The 24,079-nt window shown below is 49.5% G+C and overlaps 1 protein-coding gene across 1 annotated transcript; it reads left to right on the top strand.

The window, feature by feature from the left end:
* The first annotated feature begins 1,269 nt into the window (after nt 1-1,269).
* LOC140902981 (phospholipase A2 inhibitor and Ly6/PLAUR domain-containing protein-like) lies at nt 1,270-22,737 on the top strand. Its single transcript, XM_078850490.1, has 6 exons — nt 1,270-1,283; nt 3,108-3,205; nt 4,732-4,848; nt 5,208-5,360; nt 5,553-5,699; nt 22,455-22,737. The coding sequence occupies exons 1-6, from the start codon at nt 1,270-1,272 to the stop codon at nt 22,613-22,615; spliced, it is 690 nt and encodes a 229-aa protein (XP_078706616.1). The 3' UTR covers nt 22,616-22,737.
* Nucleotides 22,738-24,079: the final 1,342 nt, after the last annotated feature.

Below are 24,079 nucleotides of genomic sequence, written 5' to 3'. Positions count from 1 at the left end.
CTCCACTGGGAGTGCCGGGCTCAGAGAAGGTGTCAGGAAACAGGGCAGATCCCCCCAACCGGTGGTGCTCTGTGAGCAGATTTCACCCAGTGTGAACTCCTGGATTGCTGCCCCCGTCTGACCCCGGAGTCACAGCCAGTCCCCTCAGAGACTCTCAGACAAGCCGGACTTTGTGAGGAAAGGTCACGTACACCCCAAACCAGCCCACCCAGGTTGTTCCCAGCCCCAGGAGACCGGTCACTTACCCCAGAGCCACGGGACCCCAGATCCTCCACCAAAGGCAACGCTGGCAGCCAGGTCTGTAGGAAACTCGCTAAAGGGTCGTGAGCTAAGGAAAGGGAATGAGGGTCACAAGGGGTTAAAGCAGGTAAAATTCATGCCCGGGTGAGTCGCAGTCTGTAATTCCAAACGGTGGCAGTGATGGAAGAACCTGCCATTCTCCCAAGTCTTTTCAGGTGCCCCCAATCCGTCTCCAGGGATCCCCGCTTTGCATCCGGTTCCGGTCCCTGTAAGAGTCCAGCCAGCCCAGCGAGGCAGGATCCTTCCCTGAATCCATCCTTACAGCTTCTTCTCCCAGAGAACAAGCTGGCAGGGCCCCCACCCACGTGGGCTTTGCCTTCAATGGGGTGAGGGAGGAAAGCGGTGGTCTGCACACGCGATGCCCCTGCCTTTGGACTCAGCACTTTCCTGGTGCTAAAGTTCCTGATTAGCATCCCTCCACCGTCTCTGCTGGGTCAGTGAGTCCCAGGGCTGTGCTCAGGGTGAATGGTTGTTACTCCGCTAAAACAGCAGACGGGGAAGGGAAAACCATACCACGGCCCACTGGTTTTCATGAAATCGAAACTCCAAACACACTGGTCTACCTTCGCCATGCCTTTGATCTAGGCCAGGGGCTCTCGACCTTTCCAGACCGCTGTACCCCTTGTGGCAGTCTGATGTGTCTTGCATAGCCCAAGTTTCCCCTCACTTAAAGCTACTTGCTTCCAAAACCAGACATGGAGTCTAAATTAGCTGTTCCCAGTCAAGAAAGAGATCTTGGAGTCACAGTGGATAGTTCACAGTACGCAGTGCATGTCAAAAAAGAGAACAGAATGTTGGGAATCATTAAGAAAGGGAGAGATAATGAGACAATAAATGTCATATTGCCCCTATATAAATCCATGCTACTCCCATTCTTGAAAACTGTGTGGAGATGTGGTCACCCCAGCGTATAAAAGAGATATCGGAATTGGAAAAGATTCAGGAAAGGGTCATAAAATTATTAGGGGGATGGAACAGCTTCCGTGAGGAGAGATTCATAAGAGTGGGACTTTTCAGCTTGGAAAAGAGACGGACAAGGGGGGATAGGAGAGAGGTCTAGAAAATCATGAGTGGTGTGGAGAAAGTAGATAAGGAAGTGTTATTTACTCCTTCTCATAACATAAGAACTAGGGGCCAGCAAATGAAATTAAGAGGCGGTAGGTTTAAAAAAACAAAGGGAAGTGTTTTTTCACATAATGCACCATCAACCTGTGGAATTCCTTGCCAGAGGAATGTGCAAAGTCCAAAAGTAAACTGGGTTCAAAAAAGAGCTAGATAAATTCATGGAGGATAGGGCTATCAATGGCTATTAGCCAGGCTGGGTAGGGATGGTGTCCTTAGCCTCTGTTTGCCAGAAGCTGGGAATGGATGACAGGGGATGGAACACTTGATGTTTGATTACCTGTTCTGTTCATTCCCTCTGGGCAGCTGGCATTGGCCACTGTCGGAAGACAGGATACTGGGTTAGATGGACCTTTGGTCTGACCCAGTGTGGCCCTGTCAGGGTTCCTTCCCCACTCTGAACTCGAGGGTACAGATGTGGGGACCCGCAGGAAAGACCCCCTCAGCTTATTCTTACCAGCTTAGGTTAAAAACTTCCCCAAGGTACAAACTTTGCCTTGTCCTTGAACCGTACGCTGCCACCACCAAGCGTCTTACACAAAGACCAGGGAAAGAGCCCACTTGGAGACGTCTTCCCCCAAAATATCACCCCAAGTCCTACACCCCCTTTCCTGGGGAAGGCTTGATAAGAATCCTCCCCAATTTGTACAAGTGAACACAGACCCAAACCCTTGGATCTTCAGAACAATGAAAAAGCAAACAGGTTCTTAAAAGAAGAATTTGAATGAAAGAAAAGGTGAAAGAATCACCCCTGTAAAATCAGGATGGTAAATACCTTCCAGGGTAATCAAATTCAAAACATAGAGAATCCTCTAGGCAAAACCTTAACTTACAAAAAGACACCAAACCAGGAATATTCATTCCCTCCAGCACAGCTTATTTTACCAGCCATTAAACAAAAGGAAATCTAATGCATTTCTAGCTAGATTACTTACTAACAGAAGTTCTGAGACTCCATTCCTGAGCTGTTCCAAGCAAAAGATCACAGAGACAAGCAGTCCCTTTGTTTCCCTCACTCCCGATTTGAAAGTATCTTGTCTCCTCATTGGTCATTTTGGGTCAGGTGCCAGCAAGGTTGCCTTAGCTTCTTAACCCTTTACAGGTGAAAGTGTTTTGCCTCTGGCCACGAGGGATTTTACAGCACCGGGGACAGAAAGGTGGTTCCCCTTCCCTTTATATTTATGACAGGTCCTTTCTTATGTTATTCTAAAAATACATAAGTGTCACAGCCACATCGTGACTGACAAATAGCTTCCTTTCTCAGTTCCACCGTGTAATTATAAGATAACTCCACTGGGATATAAATATTGCATTTACATTTCAGTGGTCAGTACATAGAGCTGCACAAACAAGTCATTGTGTCCAGAAATTTTAGCTCGTGTTGACTTCACTAGTGCTTTATATCTGGCCTGTTGTAAAATGAGGCAAACATCAAGATAAGCTGATGTACCCCCCGGAAGACCTGTGTGTACCCCTGGAGTACACGGACCCCTGGCTGAGAACCACTGATCTCCACTAATGCACAAGGGAATTGGCATCAGTACACATTGGCATCACCTGATCAGCCAGTGTCACATGCAAGGCTGTGAAATCTCCCATCTCCGGGTCCACCAGGATGTCATGGGGCAGCCCCAGCCGATCCCCCAAGGGGCAGGTATTTGCCATCCTGCCGGATAAAACCACAGCCAGATCCTTCTTCGCTGTTCTGCTCACTGCAGCAAACACCCGGGCACCATGTGGGTGGCTCTGCCCCTCTGCCTGCTGTCCGCTCTCCTGGCCACAGGTGAGTCCCGTCCGTCCCCGGGCACAGGGAGCCGGGTGGGGGGGTCGGGAATTTACTTGGGGAACGTACCGCTGTCGATAGCGGATTCTGGGGTCAGGATGGAATTTGTGGGTAAAAGCAGTGAGAGGAAAACCCGGGGCCACGTCCCCCGGCTGACTCGGGGAGAGCAGGGATTGGAGCTTGGGACTCCCACAGCCAACGCTAGGGGTCTGGCCAGCGGGTCTGAGTCCGTCTGTCCTTCCTTCTTCTCATTCCTCCTCCAGCTCTCGCCCAGGCTTGGGGTCATCCTGATGAGGAGCACCACCCCCGTCCACTTGTAATCCTGCTTGGAAATGTTCCCCTGCCCACCAGCACTGAGATTCCTGCCAGGACTCCTGGGTTCATTCCCCAGCTGTGGAAGAGGGCTGGGGTGTAGTGAGTTTGAGCAGAGATGGCTGCAAATCAGGACTCCCAGGTTCTGTCCGTGGCTCGGAAAGAGGAGTGGGGTCTCGTGGGTTAGAGTGGGCTGGGTGTCAGGAGTGAGGACTTCTCGGCTGTTATCTTTCTTCTAACCCTGAATTGAACACATCTTTTTTCTACCTGAGTTTCCCTATTTCTTAGATGGGGATAAGATCACTTTGCTACCATCTAGGGACATAGAAGGGGCAGGGGAAGGCGTTCTGAGGTTTAATTGATGCTTCCACATGAAAACTCGAAAAAAACCAAAGTGGGAAAATTTTTCTCTTTCTTTCTTTCTCTTTCTTTCTTTCTTTCTTTCTTTCTTTCTTTCTTTCTTTCTTTCTTTCTTTCTTTCTTTCTTTCTTTCTTTCTTTCTGTCTTTCTTAAAAAGCCTTATGCTCACATTATGAATTCTAAGGCCCCCACTCTCTGGAGAGGAAAGAGTTGATGCTCCTGGGATCACTTGCTGGAGGCACACAGCCATCTATCCAGAGTCTTAACAAGTGTCAATCATATTCTGAAGAAGAGAATTGGCAGGATTAGCGATGAAAAGTGGGCTGAAGTCGAGTGTGGCTGAGCTGACGTAACTCTGAGAGGCAGAGGCCTGGAGCAGAGAGTGACGGCGGGGTGTGTGTGTGTGTGTGTGAAAAGTTCACCGCAAAGCCAGGCAGAAACCCCTCCTCAGAACAGCCGAATTCTTGTTTTTCTGCCTACACAGACGTGTGGGGTTTGTTCGCAGGCACAAGCTGCACCCCAGATAGCCACGTCAGAAGATGAAAATGAATTCTAGCCACAGACACTCAGGCAGCAAACAGACTTGTCTGCAGTGTTGAGTAAGATACAAATGACCAGCTAGCAAGATGCCTTTCCCCATCCGGAGCGTTAAATGGAACTGGGCAGAACTGCTGAAAAAGCAGGTGGCATTTCTCCAAGATCTGCCTGCCCACACGTTCAGTGAGGAGGCATTGGTGGTAACAACTCCCACAGCGCCACCTCTTGGTTCTTGGTGGTATTTCGCCCACGGGCACTGCCTGGGGAGGGGTGGGGAGCCGGGGTTTGTACTGAGAAGGGATTTTCCCAACCTCCAGGGAGCGCTCTGCAATGCGAGGTGTGTGCGTCCAGAGAGCAATCGTGCTCCGGCCCCCTGCAGCCCTGCGCCCCCTCGGAAGGGACCTGCATCACTGTCATGGCAGAGATCAGGCTGGGTGAGTGAAAGAAGATTCCTACTAAGTGTAGACACCATTGTCCTCCTGAAGCCAGGGGTGGAACCCAGGAGTCCTGGCTCCCAGCCCCTCCCCCTACTCTAACCAATAGACTCTGCTCCTCTCCAGGAGCAGGGACTGCCCAGTCTGGAAAGGTAATGTCATAGACGGGGGATGGGATGAGATGGGGAATTGCAGTGGGTGGCTGTGGGGCCTGGATCAGACAGAAGAGAGGATTTTATCGGGGGTCGGAGGGAAGATGAGATTAGTTGGGGGTGGGGTGGATGGAACAAAAGGGGAGGATGGAGCAGCTGGGGGTCCATTGGGGAGCTCAGAGGTGATGCTCTGTTTCCCTTCCACAGAGGGAAACTCCTTCTCTTACACGGGTAAGTCGTGCCTGGAGCCCAAGAACTGTGAGCCCGGCCCCTTCTCGCTGACCTACCCGCACAATGTCACTGTGCGGGCGAACATCGCCTGCTGTGACACCGACGGCTGCAACGCCGGGGCCATCCCAGGTGTGTGTCTGCTGCAAGCCTAGAGCCCTGCTCTGGCCACACCTGCCTGGAGAGAACCCAGGAGTCCTGGGTGCCAGCCCAAAGCCCCCATCCCTAACCACTAGACCCCACTCGCTTCCCTGAGCTGGGATTGAGCCCAGGGTGTGGTGACTCCCCACCCCTGGCTGACTGTGTGTGTCTGACTGTTCTCAGTGCCAACTGTGAGCTCCGTCCCCAACGGCCGGCAGTGCCTGTCATTCTTCAAATCGGGGGCAGATCACTGGCAGAAGAAGAAGGAGCTCTTGGCCTGCACCGGCGCCGAGGACCATTGTGTTGAGGATTATGGGGTGTTAACACTGGGTAAGTCCTCCAGATGGGGGCGGGGTCTGAACACAGAGTACGAGGTGGAGCCCAGGTGTCCTGGCTCAGTCCCAGCCCCCCTTGCTCTGACCCACTAGACTCCAGTCCCCTGGCAGAGTTGCAGAGAGAACCCTGGAGTCCTACTTGCTGAGATGCCAAAGGAGCACCCAAGGAGGATAAGGCCACTGCGGAGAAAGTAAATGAATTCTCTGCATCAGTCTTCACGGCTGAGGCTGGGAGGGAGATTCCCAAACCGGAGCCATTCTGTTTTGGTGACAAATCTGAGGAACTGTCCCAGATTGAGGAGTCATTACAGGAGTTTTTGCAAGAAATTGATAAATTAAACAGTAATAAGTCACCAGGACCAGATGGGATTTGCCCAAGAGTTCGGAAGGAACTCAAACGTCAAATTACAGAACTACTAACTGTGGTTTGTAACCTACCATTTAAATCAGCTTCTGTCCCAAATGGCTGAAGGATGGCTAATGAGACGCCAATTTCTAAAATGGGCTCCAGAGGTGATCCCAGCTACAACAGGCCAATAAGTCTGACTTCGGTACTGGGCAAACTCATTGAAACTATAGGAAAGAAGAGAACTGACAGCCACATAGATGAACATAATTTGCTGGGGAAGGGTCAACATGGTTTCGGTAAAGGGAAATCACGCCTCACCAATGTACTAGAATTCTCTGAGGGGGTCAACAAGCGTGTGGACAAGGGGGATCCCGTGGATATAGTGTACTTAGATTTTCAGAAAGCGTCCCTCACCAAAGGCTCTTAAGCAAAGTGAGCTGTCATGGGATAAAATCCTCTCATGGCTCAGTAACTGGTTAAAAGATAGGGAAAAAAGGGTAGGAAGAAATGGTCAGTTTTCAGAAGGGAGAGAGGTAAATAGTGGGAGTCCCCCAGGGATCTGCACTGGGCCCAGTCCTATTCACCATATTCCGAAATGTTCTGGAAAAAAGGGTAAATAGTGAGGTGGGAAAATTTGCAGAAGATACAAAGCTACTCAAGATAGTGAAGTCCAAAGCAGACTGTGAAGAGGTACTAAAGGGTCTCTCAGAACAGGGTGACTGGGCAACAAAACGGCAGATGAAATTCAATGTTGATGAATGCAAAGTAATGCACATGGGCAAACGTTATCCCAAGTAGACATATACAATGATGGGTCAAATTTTACCACTCAAGAAAGATCTTGCAGTCATTGTGGAGAGTTCTCTGAAATCATCCACTCCATTTGTAGCAGCCATGAAAGAAGTGAACAGAATGCTGGGAATCATTCATAAAGGGACAGAGAATAGGACAGAAAAGAGCGTGTTGCCTCAATATAAATCCATGGGATGCCCACAAGTAGAACACTGAATGCGGATGTGGTCGCCCCCTCTCAGAAGAGAGATAAGGGAATTGGAAAAGCTTCAGAAAAGCCCAACGAAAATGATGAGGGGGATGGAACGGCTGCCATATGAGGAGAGATTAATAAGAGTGGTACTATTGAGCCTGGAAAAGAGACGGCTAAGGGGGATATGATCGAGGTCTAGAGAAGGTTGAAGGGTGTGGAGGAAGGAAATAAGGAAGTGTTATTTACTCCTCCTAACATAAGAACGAGGGGTCACCACAGGCAGCACGTTTTTAACAAACAAAAGGAAGTACTGCTTCACACAACGCACAGTCAACCTGTGGAACTCATTGCCGGGGGATGTTGTGAAGGCGAAGACTATAACAGGGTTCAAACAGGAACGAGAGAAGTTCCTGGAGGACAGGTCCATCTGTGGCTATAGGGCAGGGATGGTGGCCCTAGCCTCTGTTTGCCAGAAGCTGGGAATGGGCGACAGGGGATGGATCACTGTGCTGGATTTGTGCTGGAAATGGCCCAACTTGATGATCACTTTAGATAAGCTATTACCAGCAGGACAGTGGGGTGGGAGGAGGTGTTGTTTCATGATCTCTGTGTGTATATAATATCTGCTGCAGTTTCCACAGTATGCATCCGATGAAGTGAGCTGTAGCTCACGAAAGCTTATGCTCAAATAAATTGGTTAGTCTCTAAGGTGCCACAAATCCTCCTTTTCTTTTTGCGAATACAGACTAACACGGCTGTTACTCTGAAACCTGTTACTAAGTTCTAAGAGTCCATTCCTGTTCTGTCCCCAGCAAAAGCATCACACAGACAGACACAGACCCTTTGTTTTTCTCCCTCCTCCCAGCTTTTGAAAGTATCTTATCTCCTCATTGGTCATTTTGGTCAGGTGCCAGTGAGGTTAGTAGTATAATGGCCCTACAGTCAATCAAACCCTAACTCCGCCCCTTGACCACTTAGCCCTTGACCTCTGTCTCCCACCAGAAGTCCCACCCCAATGGGGTATTGCTTCCGGGGTCAAGGCTGCCACAAGACCGGAAGCAAGGTATGTCATGTGACCCCTCTAACAAGTTCTCCCACTGCCCTCTACCAACCAGGAGAGGTTTCGCCCCAGTAGGACTTCCCCCAATAGGAGATTTGACCAATCAGGGCGAGTTTCAGGGCAGTATGTCCTCCCCGGAAGTGGGTCTTGTGACCCCTCTAACAACTCCTCCTCCCACCCTCTACCAATCAGGAGGGGTTTTGTCCCTATAGGACCAAGAGGAGATCTGACCAATCAGGATGAGTTCCGGAGTGGGGTGACCCATCTGGAAATGATTAGTGTGACCCCTCTAACAACTCCTCCTCCCACCAACGTCTGCCAATCAGGCCGCCCCGAGAGCAGATTTGACCAAAATAGGGCAGGATCTGGGATGGGGTGAACCGCCCAGAAGAGGGGCATATGACCCCCTCTGCCAATCAGAACGCAGCACCATCACCCCATAAGTCCCAGCGTCGGGCAGAAGAGGCTGTCTTTTACCAAGAGCACGTGTTTTAGAAATCGTGGAAACATGGACTCCTTCACCACCCCTGTGGGAACTTCGGACTTTGTTTTAGCCCCAAGGGCCTTCGACAAACCGCAGAGAAAGCGTTACATCAGCAAGAGTTCCAAGGAGGAGACGGGGGCAACTGAGGGGAGCCCTTTGGCCCAACCGTTGATGCACACACGGGACCCCGAAACCCGGCTGCTTGTGAGGCACCGTGATGAGCGTGATGGCCTCTTGTTGTCCACCCCCCGAGAGGTGGAAGGTGATCATGGCTTGGGGGAGTTACGGGCAGACAAGGTGACTGCAAAGGACGTGGCTCAGGTAAATGAATGTTTAAGAGGTGACGGTTGGGGTGGGGGTGTGTAATGGGGGGCTAGGAACCAGGGATTGTGTAAATCAAAAACCAAGCAGTGGGGTGCTTACGCTGTTCCTTTTTTGAAAAAAATCTCTCGACAGCTCGATGATGCCGTTCTAGAGGACCCGGAGACCCTGGACAGCGTTGCACCAAGCGGCAAGGATGAACTGGGCCCCCCTTGTTTTTGCTCAACGCCGATACAAAATGTTGAAGAGGACTCCGAGGATGACGGCTAGGAGGAGTTTAGGAGGAGGCTTGGCATGGAACTGACTGAGCCAGTGTCACGTCGTGAGCGTAAAAAAGTCATGCGGACTATTGTACGCGTTGCTGTTTATGCTGTTCTTAATCACTGTCTCAGGGAAAAGCTTTTTGAAGATTTTGAGGGCTGTGTCATAGATGTGCCAGGCCAGCGGCACCATGACTGTGTGACTTGGACTTCAGTGGATATAAACTGCCAGCTCCGGGGCCTGTGTGCTGAGCTGGGTTTGGAAAGCTTATTAACCACTGTGATTGCCATAGGTTATGCTACGCACTGTCTGTGTCTAACCCAAGAACATTTAGCGCAAGGGGTGACCTTGATAAATGCTGTGCAATTCAGTGGAGACCCTGGCTGTGTTTTAAAGAAAATGGCCAAACCGGAAGATGCCTGCTTAGAGAGTTATATTGACCAGCTCGTCCGCACAAAAAGTTACAGAACCCTGCTTAAGAAAATGGCTATTTGTAAGAAATCTATAAGGATTAAGTTAGAAAATGGCGAGGGGCCAAACATGCGATATAAAACTTGGTAGCTGTGAATTCAAAAAAAAAATCTATTGAAAAGGGCTTTGTGACTCTCTGTATTTCTGTTAAAACGGCTCTGGCCCTTAAGGGAGTTTAAAGGTTTTCTTTCTTTCTTTCTTTCTTTTTTTTTTTAATGGAGTATTGTGGTTTGTTTTAAAGGAGCTGTATGTCTTTTAAATAAAAAATTCTTTGTGAGCACCTCGCTCTTGTGTCTTTTGTGTAAGAGAAAGACCCACTGACAGCAAAAAAAAAAAAAAAAAAAAAGCTGAAATGTATGTTGTGGAAGGGGAAAAAATATCCTAAAAACGTGTTTACAATAAAACAAACAGGGATTGTTCAGACATGTGGTTGAGGACAATAGAGCTGACTTATCCTGTTGAACTGAATGGGTTTAACCACCCCCCTCACTGAATAGCCAGAGTGACTGTGATTACTCACCCTTGTGGCCATAGGGTTAATTTTGATGCGGGGGGGGTGCACCCATCGTCAGGGAGATGGGTGGGTGAGGATGGTGAGTTCTGATTAATATGAAATGAAATAAAACCTCAGGAGTTCGCAGATGCTATTGGACAGTTTAAATATAACCCCTGGAGTTGGCAGAACGCTATAGGCCAGTTTAAATATGACCCAGGAGTGGGGTGAAGGCCATGGGGCACTTTTTCTAGAAAGCACCCCACCCCACCCAACTTTAAGCATGAAAGACACATGTTTAAAAAAAACAACAACAACAAAAAACACAAGCCCCAAGACATTCATTGATATCTGCAAAGGGTCTCTCACTTGAAACGGTTATTGTAAGAAGGCCCTACAGGGGTGGGGGAAAAATATGTATTTGAACTTAAAAAAGAAAAGCAGGCCAATTGTGCAGAAAACTTATTCCCCCCAGATCACAAAAGGGAATGCTAGGGAGGGGTGATCCAATCAACCTGCTAACTATTTTGAAACAAAAGAGTTAGGATGGTCTAAAAACCTCAGATAGCTTGGAGACTTTCTCTTTCAACAGAAACTCTCTTGAATTGCTGCTGGACTGCAAGAGGAGGTATGTTCCCTGTTTTTAACTCTGAAAAAAATATATATTTATTAGATAATGCCATGCTTTGGCCATGCTGTCTTAGTAAATAATGGTGCCTATCTTTATTGCAGTGTGATCTGTTTAGCATGGAGCCAGTAACTTTAAGTTGCAGTTCATCACCAGGCCAAGGTAAAAAAAAAAAACATTTTAACTGTAGTTTTGCTTAATAACTTCAGGTATTACATAGGATGAATAGGGATTTGGGGGCTAATACTAACTAACATTTTGGCTTGTTTTTTAACCCAAAGGCTCCAAGCACACATGGCTGGGGCGGGGGACAGAACAACCAGGGGTCTCTTTAAAAGCATGTGGTTTTATTGAAAAGTATTTTGTTGCAAACAGGGTTTTAAACTGCTCTGTGTGTGTGTGTGTATGTGTAAAACATAGGTGGTTTTTAAAAAGTATATGTCTACAAAGTGATGGTGATGGTGTGTTTCCAATTAACAGGGTTTTTACTTTGCAAAATGAGATGTATTTTAAAATGTATTATATATATATATATATTTGTGGGGGTTGTTTTTAAAGCGGTAGAAATAAACTCAAAACCTGTGTTGCTTGTACACCCTGAAATGGATTATTTTGTTTTAAAGCTATGACTTTTTTAAATAGAAAAAACACCCTAATGAATATTTTTTGATTTTAAAGTTTACTAGATAGTTTCATGTGTCTTATTAGAATGTTGTTTGCTTTACAGTACGGTCAAAACGTGAGGGGGTAAACAACCTCAAAAGAAAAAGGAAAGAGACAACTGAAAAGAAAAATTCATCAGTATCAGTGACGGATGGATGGATGAAGCTGGGTAAATATATTTTGCTTATTAGTCTGTGTCATAAATATAAAGGGAAGGGTAAACCCCTTTGAAATCCCTCCTGGCCAGGGGAAAGCTCCTCTCACCTGTAAAGGGTTAAGAAGCTAAAGGTAACCTCGCTGGCACCTGACCAAAATGACCAATGAGGAGACAAGATACTTTCAAAAGCTGGGAGGAGGGAGAGAAACAAAGGGTCTGTGTCTGTCTGTACGCTGGTTTCTGCCAGGGATAGACCAGGAATGGAGCCTTAGAACTTTTAGTAAGTAATCTAGCTAGGTATGTGTTAGATTATGATTTCTTTAAATGGCTGAGAAAAGAATTGTGCTGAATAGAATAACTATTTCTGTCTGTGTATCTTTTTTGTAACTTAAGGTTTTGCCTAGAGGGGTTCTCTATGTTTTTGAATCTAATTACCCTGTAAGATATCTACCATCCTGATTTTACAGGGGGGATTTCTTTATTTCTATTTACTTCTATTTTTTATTAAAAGTCTTCTTGTAAAAAACTGAATGCTTTTTCATTGTTCTCAGATCCAAGGGTTTGGGTCTGTGGTCACCTATGCAAATTGGTGAGGCTTTTTATCCAACATTTCCCAGGAAAGGGGGGGTGCAAGTGTTGGGAGGATTGTTCATTGTTCTTAAGATCCAAGGGTCTGGGTCTGTAGTCACCTAGGCAAATTGGTGAGGCTTTTTACCAAACCTTGTCCAGGAAGTGGGGTGCAGGGTTTTGGGAAGTATTTTGGGGGGAAGGACGCGTCCAAACAGCTCTTCCCCAGTAACCAGTATTAGTTTGGTGGTGGTAGCGGCCAGTCCAAGGACAACGGGTGGAATATTTTGTACCTTGGGGAAGTTTTGACCTAAGCTGGTAAGGATAAGTTTAGGAGGTTTTTCATGCAGGTCCCCACATCTGTACCCTAGAGTTCAGAGTGGGGGAGGAACCTTGACAGTCTGGTTAATTTATGAGGTTTTGTATTTTAAGTAAATACATAGGTGTGGGTGAGAAAGCTGGCAAAGTTACGTTTTTGTACAAAATGCATTTTTCCCCCCGTCCCAATCAGTCAGGTGCAGCCCTTCTGACAAGGCTGTAGTGGGAGCTACCAGGACACAACCCCGAGAACCACCAAAGAACCAGGAATCTGCTTTGAGACCTTTAACAAGGCAAAACAGCACAAGAGAGCAGATGAAGCATCAGGCCAGTCCAAACCTCATTTACGTCAAAGCCAAGGACAAAACAAACACTCTGGTAAAAAACACCCATGCAAACACAACTCCAGTTCCTCAGCGGCCACCGCCACACCGAGCCCTGAGAAAACTGTGAGCGAAAACGCCCACGTTCACAAACCCAGAGCACGCACGCTAGGGGCTCTGAATGTGCCCAGAAACACACACATTCCAAACCCGGAGCAGGCGCTCTCGGGGTTGTGAACAAAAAACCAAGGATTGATAAGCCATTCTCCCAAAACCATAAGCTTGTCACAGATCCCCCATATTCTCGTATTTTGGAAGAGTTTGATGCTTCATTCAGAAAACTGATGGACGCTGTATCCTCGGGGGGTCTAAAACAACAGCATTCTCAAAAGATTTGGAAAAAATACGATGCTTTGTTCAGAAAACTGATGGATGCTGAATCCTCAGGGGGCCTAAAAGAAAGGGGGTCTGGAAAGGGTGGCTCTGATCAGGCATGACTAGGTGTGGAAAGGGGTACCCTGAAGGGTGCACGTCAGCTCATGTGTAAACAAAAGGGCGGACAGCGCTTGGGGGATAAACAGATGGCTGCCAAAAAGATCCAGGCCAGGGTCGCTGTAAAAATTTTAAGAAGGGCTAAAGAGGTAATGAGGAAAAAAACCCAAAAAGATGAGAGCCTCCGGTAGGGGGCATCAACTGGCATGTCTGAAAATGGGGAGGCGAAATCAGACTCTGGTTTAGAAAATTCCCCAGAGGGCTCTCTAGACGGGGGCCCCATCTACTCCCAATGACCCTCACAGAGGCGTCTCAGAGTCTGACTCTCAATTAGTATGGGATGTAGAAGATGCCACTGATGGTTCTGTAGAGGAACCCCCAAGTAACCCTGAAAATGCAGAGATCTATATGGAGAGAGTGAGAAGTTGGCAACGTGAATTACCTAGATTTGGGGGGTCAGTGTATTGTGAGGAGTTTTGTTTTGTCAATCTTGAGGAAATAAATTCAGCTGAAGCTGAAGAGGTTGTTGAAGCCATACACAGAGGGATACAGCTAGTTCTCGATGACATTAATGGTAGGGTAGGCCCTGATGATTATGTACAGTTATGTTTAGAGAGCTGTCATTGAACTGACCCTTTGTTTTCAGTCAGAAGAAGTAGGGATGAGCTGTCCGCTGAGGATTTCTTAAACCAGACCTCAAAGCTGCTACAGAGCGATAGAGAATTGCATGTCGATGGGACATTGCGCCTCATTGTGACAGTTGTAAAAAATAGGGGTGGGGGCGCTCGAAGAGTTTTAAATTCTATCCTTAGTAGTCAAATTATTCCAAAAAAGAGACAATGTTTAGTAGAGCTGACTTACACTGGTACCAATTTCTATGTTTTGCGGGTGGGCTCTTGTCCGTCATGGCCGGTCATAAACCTACGGATGCGGAATTGTTAGCAGAGGCTAGAAAGTTGCATGAGAAACTGGGGTGGTCAGATCCAGAGAAGGTTCTGCTCAGTGACGTAGCAAAGTTTGAACAGCATTTAGGAGGTGGTGCTGTATGCAGTGAAAGGTGGCTGGGGTTTTACCCTAAGACTTATTTCATCCTGTTGCATGATGAACATTACTATGGGGTTCTGGCGTGGGGGTGCTCCTGAGGTGTCCTAGCTGTAGACTGTTTTGTCAGCCCAAAGAGTGTTTAGACAGACATGTCAACTGTGCATCAAAAAAAACCAGTTGAATGCCTGTCTAAAACTTTGTGTGATCAGTGTCCGTCGTACGTGGACAAGCGGCACCGGTGTAAAGGGAGGCGCTGTAAGCAGGGTCAGGGTTTGGTCGTTGGAGATATAGACAGTCACCTCTGTTTTATGGACAGCCTTAGGAAGCCCGAATCCTCAGAAAAGTATATTTTTTATGATTTTCAATGTACGCAGGAGACTGGGTTGCATGTGCCCAATTACATTTTTGCGATGTCCCTAAAGCCAGAAAAATCCTGGGAATTTAAGGGTGACGAATGTCTTTCAATATTTGTTAAGACCTTTATTGGCAAAGAGTTCCGGGACTACACGTTCCTAGCGCACAGTTCCAAAGGTGATGATGCATATGTAACCCTTCTGCCAGGCCAAGTTGATAGCAGCAAGGGCCGGGTTCAGTACACAGTGGTTCCCTCTCATCAAAGCAAATGGAAAACTGGCTCGAGCCCCCACACAGTGACCTGGGAAAATCTTACACACCCCCTGGACACCTCAAAGAGGCGATACTTCCCCTCTTGCAAGCACAGAGTCTCGGTGTAGCAGAGAATCTTTAATAACATGAGGTAAACGACATCAGCATTAAATTGGGAAAACACCACAACTAGTGTTCATTAACCAAACCATGAGCAAAGACCCACCCCAGCAAATTGGGCCACATCCTTTCCCTCGGGTTCTTGAGTCCCAGAACCCAAACGTCTTGAGTCCAGCAATCCACAAATCACCCAAAGTCCAAAAAGTCCAGCCCCAGAGTTCAAAAGTTCATCTGCAGAGTGTTACTCCCCAGTCTGGCTAAAAATGTGCCTGTGTGTGGGGGAAGAGGTAAGGGGCACCTTACGTGACCTGAAGCTGACTGCCCCACAGGGCTCCGCTCCACTCCACCATCTCACGAACGGCTCCGCTCCGCCACGATCGGCTCTGCTCTGCACAGCTCGCCGTCTCACGAACAGCTCCGCTCCGCACAGCTCGCCTCGCTGTCTCACAAACGGCTCCGCCAGCCTGTCCACGATCAGCACCGCTGCACTCTAGATCTTCCGGCTCCCCACTACTTGACACAGCGCTCAGTGATTCCAGCTCAAAGTAGTGGGAGCCTTAGTGCTGGTGCACCATAAGGCCAAAGTGAATTCAGCACAGTACCTGTAGCAAGACTCTTAATAGACCCAAAATTAGCTCTGACATTCCACAGTGGAGAGAGACAGACAGAGGTGCAACTGGTGTTTCGGGCCCACACCACCAGGTACTAATACCTGTCTCAAGCCTCTCTCCAGTCACAGAGTTTTGGCACCCATGTCCCTTCCCTAGCGACTGCTACTTTGTTGATGGTGAGTCCCTCCATCATAACAAATGGCCAAGTACAGTTCCAAGCACAGTTCCCATAATCAGGGTAATAGCAAGTTATTCTTCCTGCCCCAATAACAGAGACACTGGGGATCCCACAACAGCCAAAGTGACCATTTGGGCAGCTATGGCCTCATTCTAGGCGGGGTGGATGTGCCTATGCAAATGAGATCGGCCCCTGAAGTTCTTTTCCACAACTTGCCACACCTCACCACCAGATGTCAGGGTGGAGCTCATCCTGGCTCTGCTTACATCCTCCCCCCAGCCGAGAATTTGTCGTCCCGACAAATCACACTCCCTTTATACCAACTCATTGGTTTCCTCCAAAGGGCCTCAGGAAGCCCACTTGAGCTTCCACAATCCTGTGTGCTAAATGTATTGGCTCCTCACTAGTCACCCCAGGTGCATCATAAGTTAACCATTTTACTGGTCTTATCACCTTGTCTCGTCTATTGAGAATCTCTGTTGCCGAGGTAGGGGGAACATCCTCTTGAGTGATGGATGGAGAGGCTTCCTTTGAGGGTCCCTTGGCTACTGGCATAGGCCCCTGCACTCCTAGTTCTAACGCTGGAGGGTCCAAGGTGCCCAGGACATCCTCTACCTGTGTGTCCACTGTCCAATAACCTGTGTGTGTCATCAGCGGCACAGGGGTGTCGGAAATGGGCCTAAATAATTCCGCTATGGGGTTTAGGGCGGAAGAGGGAGAACTTTCATTTCGTTCAGCTGATCGAGACTGAAATCTTGTCTCCATCCCAGGATACACCAGGGTTGTGTCTTCCTCCTCAGACTCACTCTCAGATGTGCAGAATAGGGGTAAGTTAGCTGTCCGGGTCCCGCTGTCTGTGTTGGATGGCAGCTTTGGTCTAGCTCTTCTGTTCTGGCCGACTGCCCTGTCATGGCCCATCTCATAAGGGGTGCTTACCAATTCCCCCACAGGGAGCAAAAGGTTTCTATGCACTGTCTTTATTTGCCCTGGACCGTCTTCAGGTTTGATCTTGTAGACTGGCAGATCTCCCAGCTTTTCCATCACCAGGTAAGGTATTGCCTTTCATCCGTCAGCTATCTTGTGTTTGCCGGCAATACCCAAATTTCGCAGCAGGACTCTGTCCCCCGGCTGGAGTTCCTGGGAACGCACTCTAGCATCATATCGATGTTTGTTGCGGTCTGCGTTCTTCTGAGTCGTTTCTGAGGGGGTGGAATCTCCATCCTTTGAAGTGTTTAAGGCCCAGCTTGACACAGCTCTGGCTGGGATGAATTCGTTGGGGTTGGTCCTGCTTTGAGCAGGGTTTGGACTAGATGACCTCCTGAGCTCTCTTCCAACCCTGATCTTCTATGGTTCTCTGATACTCTGAACCTGCCTGCCTGCCTGCTCTGGTCACTGCAGAAAATGCCCGGCCACCATGTGGGCGCCCCAACCCCTCTGCCTGCTGTCTGCTCACCTGGTCACAGGGGAGTCCCATCCGCCCCTAGGCACAGGGAGCCGAGCACCGATGAGGAGCAGGAAACGTTTGGAAATCACAGACAATTCTCAGGAGCCAGGAAAACCGTCCCCCACCCTTGTCATCCTACTTGGAAATGTTCCCCTGCCCCCTGCACTGAGATTCCTGCCAGGACTCCTGGGATCATTCCCAGGCTCTGGGAGGGAGTGGGGGGGTCTCTTCTGGGGTGTATGTACCCCACGCTGGCCCAAGGAGTGCAGGGAGAAAAGGGCTGAGCAGCAGAGAGGGTTTTGCAGATTCCTGGGCACAGGGACTAGCGTGAGGGCCGCGCTGAGCTGGGTGAGCCGGGACCGCGCCCTGCTTGGCCAGGAGGGGACACTGTTGCACCATTGCACTGACTCACATGGTCTGATTTCTGGGAGCCAGGACTCCTGGGTTCTATCCCCAAGTCAGGGAGGGGGTGGGTCTAGAATAGGCTGGAAGCCAGCAGCAATTAGGACTCCTTGCTTAAAAGAACAGGAGTACTTGTAGCAACTTAGAGACTAACAAATTCATATAAATTGGTTCGTCTCTAAGGTGCCACAAGTACTCCCGTCCTTTTTGGGGATACAGACTAACACGGCTGCTACTCTGAAATCTGACTCCTTGGCTGTATTCGTGGCTCTGAGTCTGACACTGCCTCTTTCTGCCTCAGTTTCCCTGTTTATAAGATTGGGGATAATGTTCCCTTCCTCCCACCTGGGACCCTGGCAAAAGCGAGGGAAGGCATTTGGAGGTTGAAGTGATGTTTCCAGAGGAAAGCTCTGGAAAAAACCAAAGTGGATGAATTGGTTTTCTTTCTCTCCTCCTTCAATTAAAAACTTATGTTCACTGACTGAACTGTAACTCTCCCAAGCTCTAGACAGCAAAGAGTTAACGATCATGGGATCTCTTCAGCCAGTCCAGAGTTTTTGCATGCATGATGGAGGTGTGAAGGCATCAGTGGCAAGGGTGAACTTGGCCAATCAAATTCGGAAGAAGAGAGTTGACAGGACAGGATGGTCCCCGGCTTTGGAGTCGACACTTTTCTGGTGCTAAAGTTCTTCATTAGCATCGCCGGGCGTCTTTGCTGGGTCAGTGAGTCCCAGGGCTGTGCTCAGGGTGAATGGTTGTTATTCTATTAAACAGGAGACAGGGAAAGGAAATCCATACGATGGTCCATTGGTTTTCATGAAATCGAAACTCCAAACACAGTGTTCTACCTTTGCTATGCCTTTGATCTAGGCCAGTGACACTCGACCTTTCCAGACAGCTGTACCCCTTGCAGCAGTCTGATGTGTCTTGGGTACCCCAAGTTTCCCCTCACCTAAAAACGACTTGCTCACAAAACCATCCATAAAAATGGACAATGTCACGGCCACACTGCTGCTGACAAATTGCTTCCTTTCTCATTTCCACCATTACAAAATAACTCGGCTGGAATGCAGTATGTCAAGTTTCCTTCCCCCTCTGAACTCTAGGGTACCGATGTGGGGACATGCATGAAAACCTCGTAAGCTTACTTTCACCAGCTTAGGTTAAAACTTCCCCAAGCTACAAATTAATTGTATCCTTTGCCCCGGGATTTCCACTGCCACCACCAAACTTTAACTGGGTTTACTGGGAAACGTAGTTTGGACATGTCTTTCCCCCCAAAATCCTCCCAACCTTTGCACCCCACTTCCTGGGGAAGGTTTGGTAAAAATCCTCACCAATTGCATAGGTGACCACAGACCCACACCCTTGGATCTTAGAACGATGAAAAAGCATTCAGTTTCCTTACAAGAAGACCTTTAATAGAAGTAAAGGAATCACCTCTGGAAAATCAGGATGGTAGATACTTTACAGGGTAATTAGAATCATAGAATCATAGAATATCAGGGTTGGAAGGGACCTCAGGAGGTCATCTAGTCCAACCCCCTGCTCAAAGCAGAACCAATCCCCAATTAAATCATCCCAGCCAGGGCTTTCTCAAGCCCGACCTTAAAAACTTCTGAGGAAGGAGATTCTACCACCTCCCTAGGTAACACATTCCAGTGTTTCACCACCCTCCTAGTGAAAAAGTTTTTCCTAATATCCAACCTAAACCTCCCACACTGCAACTTGAGACCATTACTCCTTGTCCTGTCCTCTTCCACCACTGAGAATAGTCTAGAACCATCCACTCTGGAACCACCTCTCAGGAAGTGGAAAGCAGCTATCAAATCCCCCTTAATTCTTCTCTTCTGCAGACTAAACAATCCCAGGCAGAGGCCTGGAGCAGAGAGTGACAGCGGGGTGTGTGTGTGTGAATGTGTGTGTGTGTGAAAGGTTCACCGCAAAGGTTCACAGGCAGAAACCTCTTCAGAGCAGCCAAATTCTTTTTTTTCTGTTTGCACAGACGTGTGGGGTTTGTTCGCAGGCACAACCTGCACCCCAGATAGCCACGTCAGCAGGTGAAAATGTATTCTAGCCACAGACACTCAGGCAGGAAACAGACTTGTCTGTGGTTTTGAGTAAGATACAAATGACCAGCTAGCAAGATGCCTTTCCCCATCCGGAGAGTTAAATGGAACTGGGCAGAACTGCTGCAAAAGCAGGTGGCATTTCTCCAAGATCTGCCTGCCCACACGTTCAGTGAGGAGGCATTGATGGTAACAACTTCCACAGTTGGTTGGTGGTGGTATTTCGCCCACGGGCACTGCCTGGGGAGGGGTGGGGAGCCATGGTTTGTACTGAGAAGGGATTTTTCCAACCTCCAGGGAGCACCCTGCAATGCGAGGTGTGTGCGTCCGAAGAGCAATCATGCGCCGGCCCCCTGCAGCTCTGGGCCCTTCGGAAGGGACCTGCGTCACTGTCGTGGCTGAGTTCAGGCTGGGTGAGTGAAAGAAGATTCCTACTAAGTGTAGACACCATTGTCCTCCTGAAGCCAGGAGTCGAACCCAGGAGTCCTGGCTCCCAGCCCCTCCCCCTACTCTAAACAATAGACTGTGCTCCTCTCCAGGAGCAGGGACTGCTCCGTCTGGAAAGGTAATGTCATAGACAGGGGATGGGATGAGAAGGGAATTGCAGTGGGTGACTGTGGGCCCAGGATCAGACAGAAGAGAGGATTTTATCGGGGATGGGGGGGGAAGATGAGATTAGTTGGGGGTGGGGTGGATGGAACAAAAGGGGAGGATGGAGCAGCTGGGGGTCCATTGGGGAGCTCAGAGGTGATGCTCTGTTTCCCTTCCACAGAGAGAAACTCCTTCTCCTACACGGGTAAATCGTGCCTGGAGCCCAAGAACTGTGAGCCCGGCCCCTTCTCGCTCACCTACCCGCACAATGTCACCGTGCGGGTGAACATCGCCTGCTGTGACACCGACGGCTGCAACGCCGGGGCCATCCCAGGTGTGTGTCTGCTGCAAACCTAGAGCCGTGCTCTGGCCATACCTGCCTGGAGAGTACCCAGGAGTCCTGGCTCCCAGCCCCCCTGCTCTAACTACTAGACCCCACTCCCTTCCCGTAGCTGGGATCGAGCCCAGCGTGTGGTGAATCCCCACCCCTGGCTGACTGTGTGTGTCTGACTGTTGTCAGTGCCAAGTGTGAGCTCTGTCCCCAACGGCCGGCAGTGCCCGTCATTCTTCAAAATGGGGGCAGATGGCTGGCAGGAGAAGGAGAAGGAGCTCTTGGTCTGCACCGGCGCCGAGGACCATTATGTTGAGGAATCTGGGATATTAACACTGGATAAGTTCTCCAGATGGGGGCGGGGTCTGAACACAGAGTACAAGGTGGAGCCCAGGTGTCCTGGCTCAGTCCCAGCCCCCCTTGCTCTGACCCACTAGACTCCACTCCCCTGGCAGAGTTGCAGAGAGAACCCTGGAGTCCTACTTGCTGAGATGCCAAAGGAGCACCCAAGGAGGATAAGGCCACTGCAGAGAAAGTAAATGTATTCTGTGCATCGGTCTTCACGGCTGAGGCTGGGAGGGAGATTCCCATACCTGAGCCATTCCGTTTTGGTGACAAATCTGAGGAACTGTCCCAGATTGAGGAGTCATTACAGGAGTTTTTGCAACAAATTGATAAATTAAACAGTAATAAGTCACCAGGACCAGATGGGATTTGCCCAAGAGTTCGGAAGGAACTCAAACGTCAAATTACAGAACAACGAACTGTGGTTTGTAACCTACCATTTAAATCAGCTTCTGTCTCAACTGGCTGGAGGACGGCTAATGACACTCCAATTTTCTAAAAAGGGCTCCAGAGGTGATCCCGGCAACTTCAGGCCAATAAGTCTGACTTCGGTACTGGGCAAACTCATTGAAACTATAGGAAAAAAGAGAACTGTCAGCCACATAGATGAACATAATTTGTTGGGGAAGGGTCAACATGGTTTTGGTAAAGGGAAATCACGCCTCACCAGTGTACTAGAATTCTCTGAGGGGGTCAACAAGCGTGTGGACAAGGGGCATCCCGTGGATATAGTGTACTTAGATTTTCAGAAAGCATGCCTCACCAAAGGCTCTTAAACAAAGTGAGCTGTCATGCGATAAAATCCTCTCATGTCTCAGTAACTTCACCTTGAAATGAAACGGCTAAGGGGGCATACGATCGAGGTTGAAGCGTGTGGAGGAAGTAGAGAAGGAGTGTTATTTACTCCTCCTAACATAAGAACGAGGGGTCACCACAGGCAGCAGGTATAAAACAAACCAAAGGAAGTACTGCTTCACACAACGCACAAGAAACCTGTGGAACTCATTGCCGGGGGAAGTTGTGAAGGTGCAGACTATAACAGGGTTCAAACAGGAACTAGAGAAGTTCCTGGAGGACAGGTCCATCTGTGGCTATTAGCCAGGATGGGCAGGGAAGGTGGCCCTAGCCTCTGTTTGCCAGGAGCTGGGAATGGGCGACAGGGGATGGATCACTGGATGATTCCCTGCTCTGTTCATTCCCTCTGGGGCACCTGGCATTGGCCAGAGGATACTGGGCTAGATGGATCTTTGGGGTGGCCCAGGAGGGCCGTTCCTCTGTTATGTTCTCACGTTGTTCCAGGCCCCCTGCTCTGAGCACTAGACCCCATTCTGCCTGCAGAGCCGGGTGCAGTCCTGCTGGGAGGGGAGTGTGTGAGAGACCTCATGAGGGTCGGGGGGGAGAATTGGGAGCCCCCGATCACGTCTCTCCCCTGTCCAGGTGACATCAAACTGAGGATGACTGCGGCTGGATGTGGCTCCCCTGGCGCCTGCGTGAAGAGAGTGTTGGTGAAGAAATACGCCCAGGGCATGCCGGAGATCCTGAGCCAGGCCAAGTGCTACCCAGCTCCCAGGGCCGGTGGAGGCATCGGGGAGCCCTGAGCCCCGGCCTGGCATCCTCCCCTTCTGCTCCGTGCCGGGCTGCAGTGCACCTCCCTTCAGCAGCCACGGGCTGCTGCTTCTCTTTGGGGGAGATTGCGGATTCCTTTTGTGCATTGGCTGAATAAAGCGAGTTGTGGGGAAAGTACCCCCCTAGCTCCTTATCCCCTGACCGTCCTGTACCGCCCCCCCCACCCTTATCTGTGCACAAGTGATGCTGGCAGGAAGAGAACCCGGGAGTCCTGACTCCCAGTACCCCACCCTGTAACCCACCAGACCATACTCCCTTCTGAAAGCCAGGGATAGAGCCCAGGAGTCCTGGCTCCCAAGCCCCCTGCTCTAACCACTGGACCCCTCTCCCCTTGCAGGGCCAGGGAATGGAACCCAGGAGTCCTACCTAGACCCCCTCCCCAAAGGCAAGGCCCGTGGCCTGTGGAAAGGCACCGGCTGGCTGAGCTCCCCTGGGGAAGGAGGGCTGTGGGAAGGAGAGGCCGTGGCTAACCCAGCTGTCCAGGCGGGTGGGAACGCCCTGGAGGGGAGAAATGTCCTTCTAGGTTGATTTTGCAGGGCTCAGTTCGTCCCGCTCTCTCTGGAGCGGCTCCACTGGGAGTGCCGGGCTCAGGGAAGGTGTCAGGAAACAGGGCAGATCCCCCCAACCGGTGGTGCTCTCATAGAATCATAGAATCATAGAATATCAGGGTTGGAAGGGACCCCAGAAGGTCATCTAGTCTAACCCCCTGCTCAAAGCAGGACCAATTCCCAGTTAAATCATCCCAGCCAGGGCTTTGTCAAGCCTGACCTTAAAAACCTCTAAGGAAGGAGATTCTACCACCTCCCTAGGTAACGCATTCCAGTGTTTCACCACCCTCTTAGTGAAATTTTTTTTCCTAATATCCAATCTAAACCTCTGTGAACTCCTGGATCGCTGCCCCCGTCTTTTCAGGTGTCCCCAGACGGTCCCCAGGGATCCCAGCTTTGCATTCGGTTCCGGTCCGTGTAACGGTCCAGCCAGCCCAGAGAGGCAGGGTTTCCTCAATCCATCCATACAGCTTCTTCTCCCAGAGAACAAGGTGGCAGGGCCCCCACCCACGTGGGCTGTGCCTTCGATTGGGGGAGGGAGGAACGCGGCGGTCAGCACACGCGATGGCCCCTGCCTTTGGGGTCAGCACTTTTCTGGTGCTAAAGTTCTTCGTTAGCATCCCTACGCCATTCTCAAGGTTCCTTCTCCACTCTGAACTCTAGGGTACAGATGTGGGGACCTGCATGAAAACCTCCTAAGCTTACCTTCACCAGCTTAGGTTAAAACTTCCCCAAGGTACAAATTAATTTTACCCTTTCCCTTGGATTTCTACTGCCACCACCAAACTTTATCTGTGTTTACTGGGAAACGTAGTTTGGACACGTCTTTCCCCAAAAACCTCCCAACCCTTGCACCCCACTTCGTGGAGAAGGTTTGGTAAAAATCCT

This window comes from Lepidochelys kempii, chromosome 24, assembly GCF_965140285.1.
Source record: "Lepidochelys kempii isolate rLepKem1 chromosome 24, rLepKem1.hap1, whole genome shotgun sequence".
NCBI classification, from domain to species: Eukaryota; Metazoa; Chordata; order Testudines; family Cheloniidae; genus Lepidochelys; species Lepidochelys kempii.
Note: the sequence above shows the minus strand (reverse complement) of the source record. Positions and strands in the feature narration are given on the sequence as shown.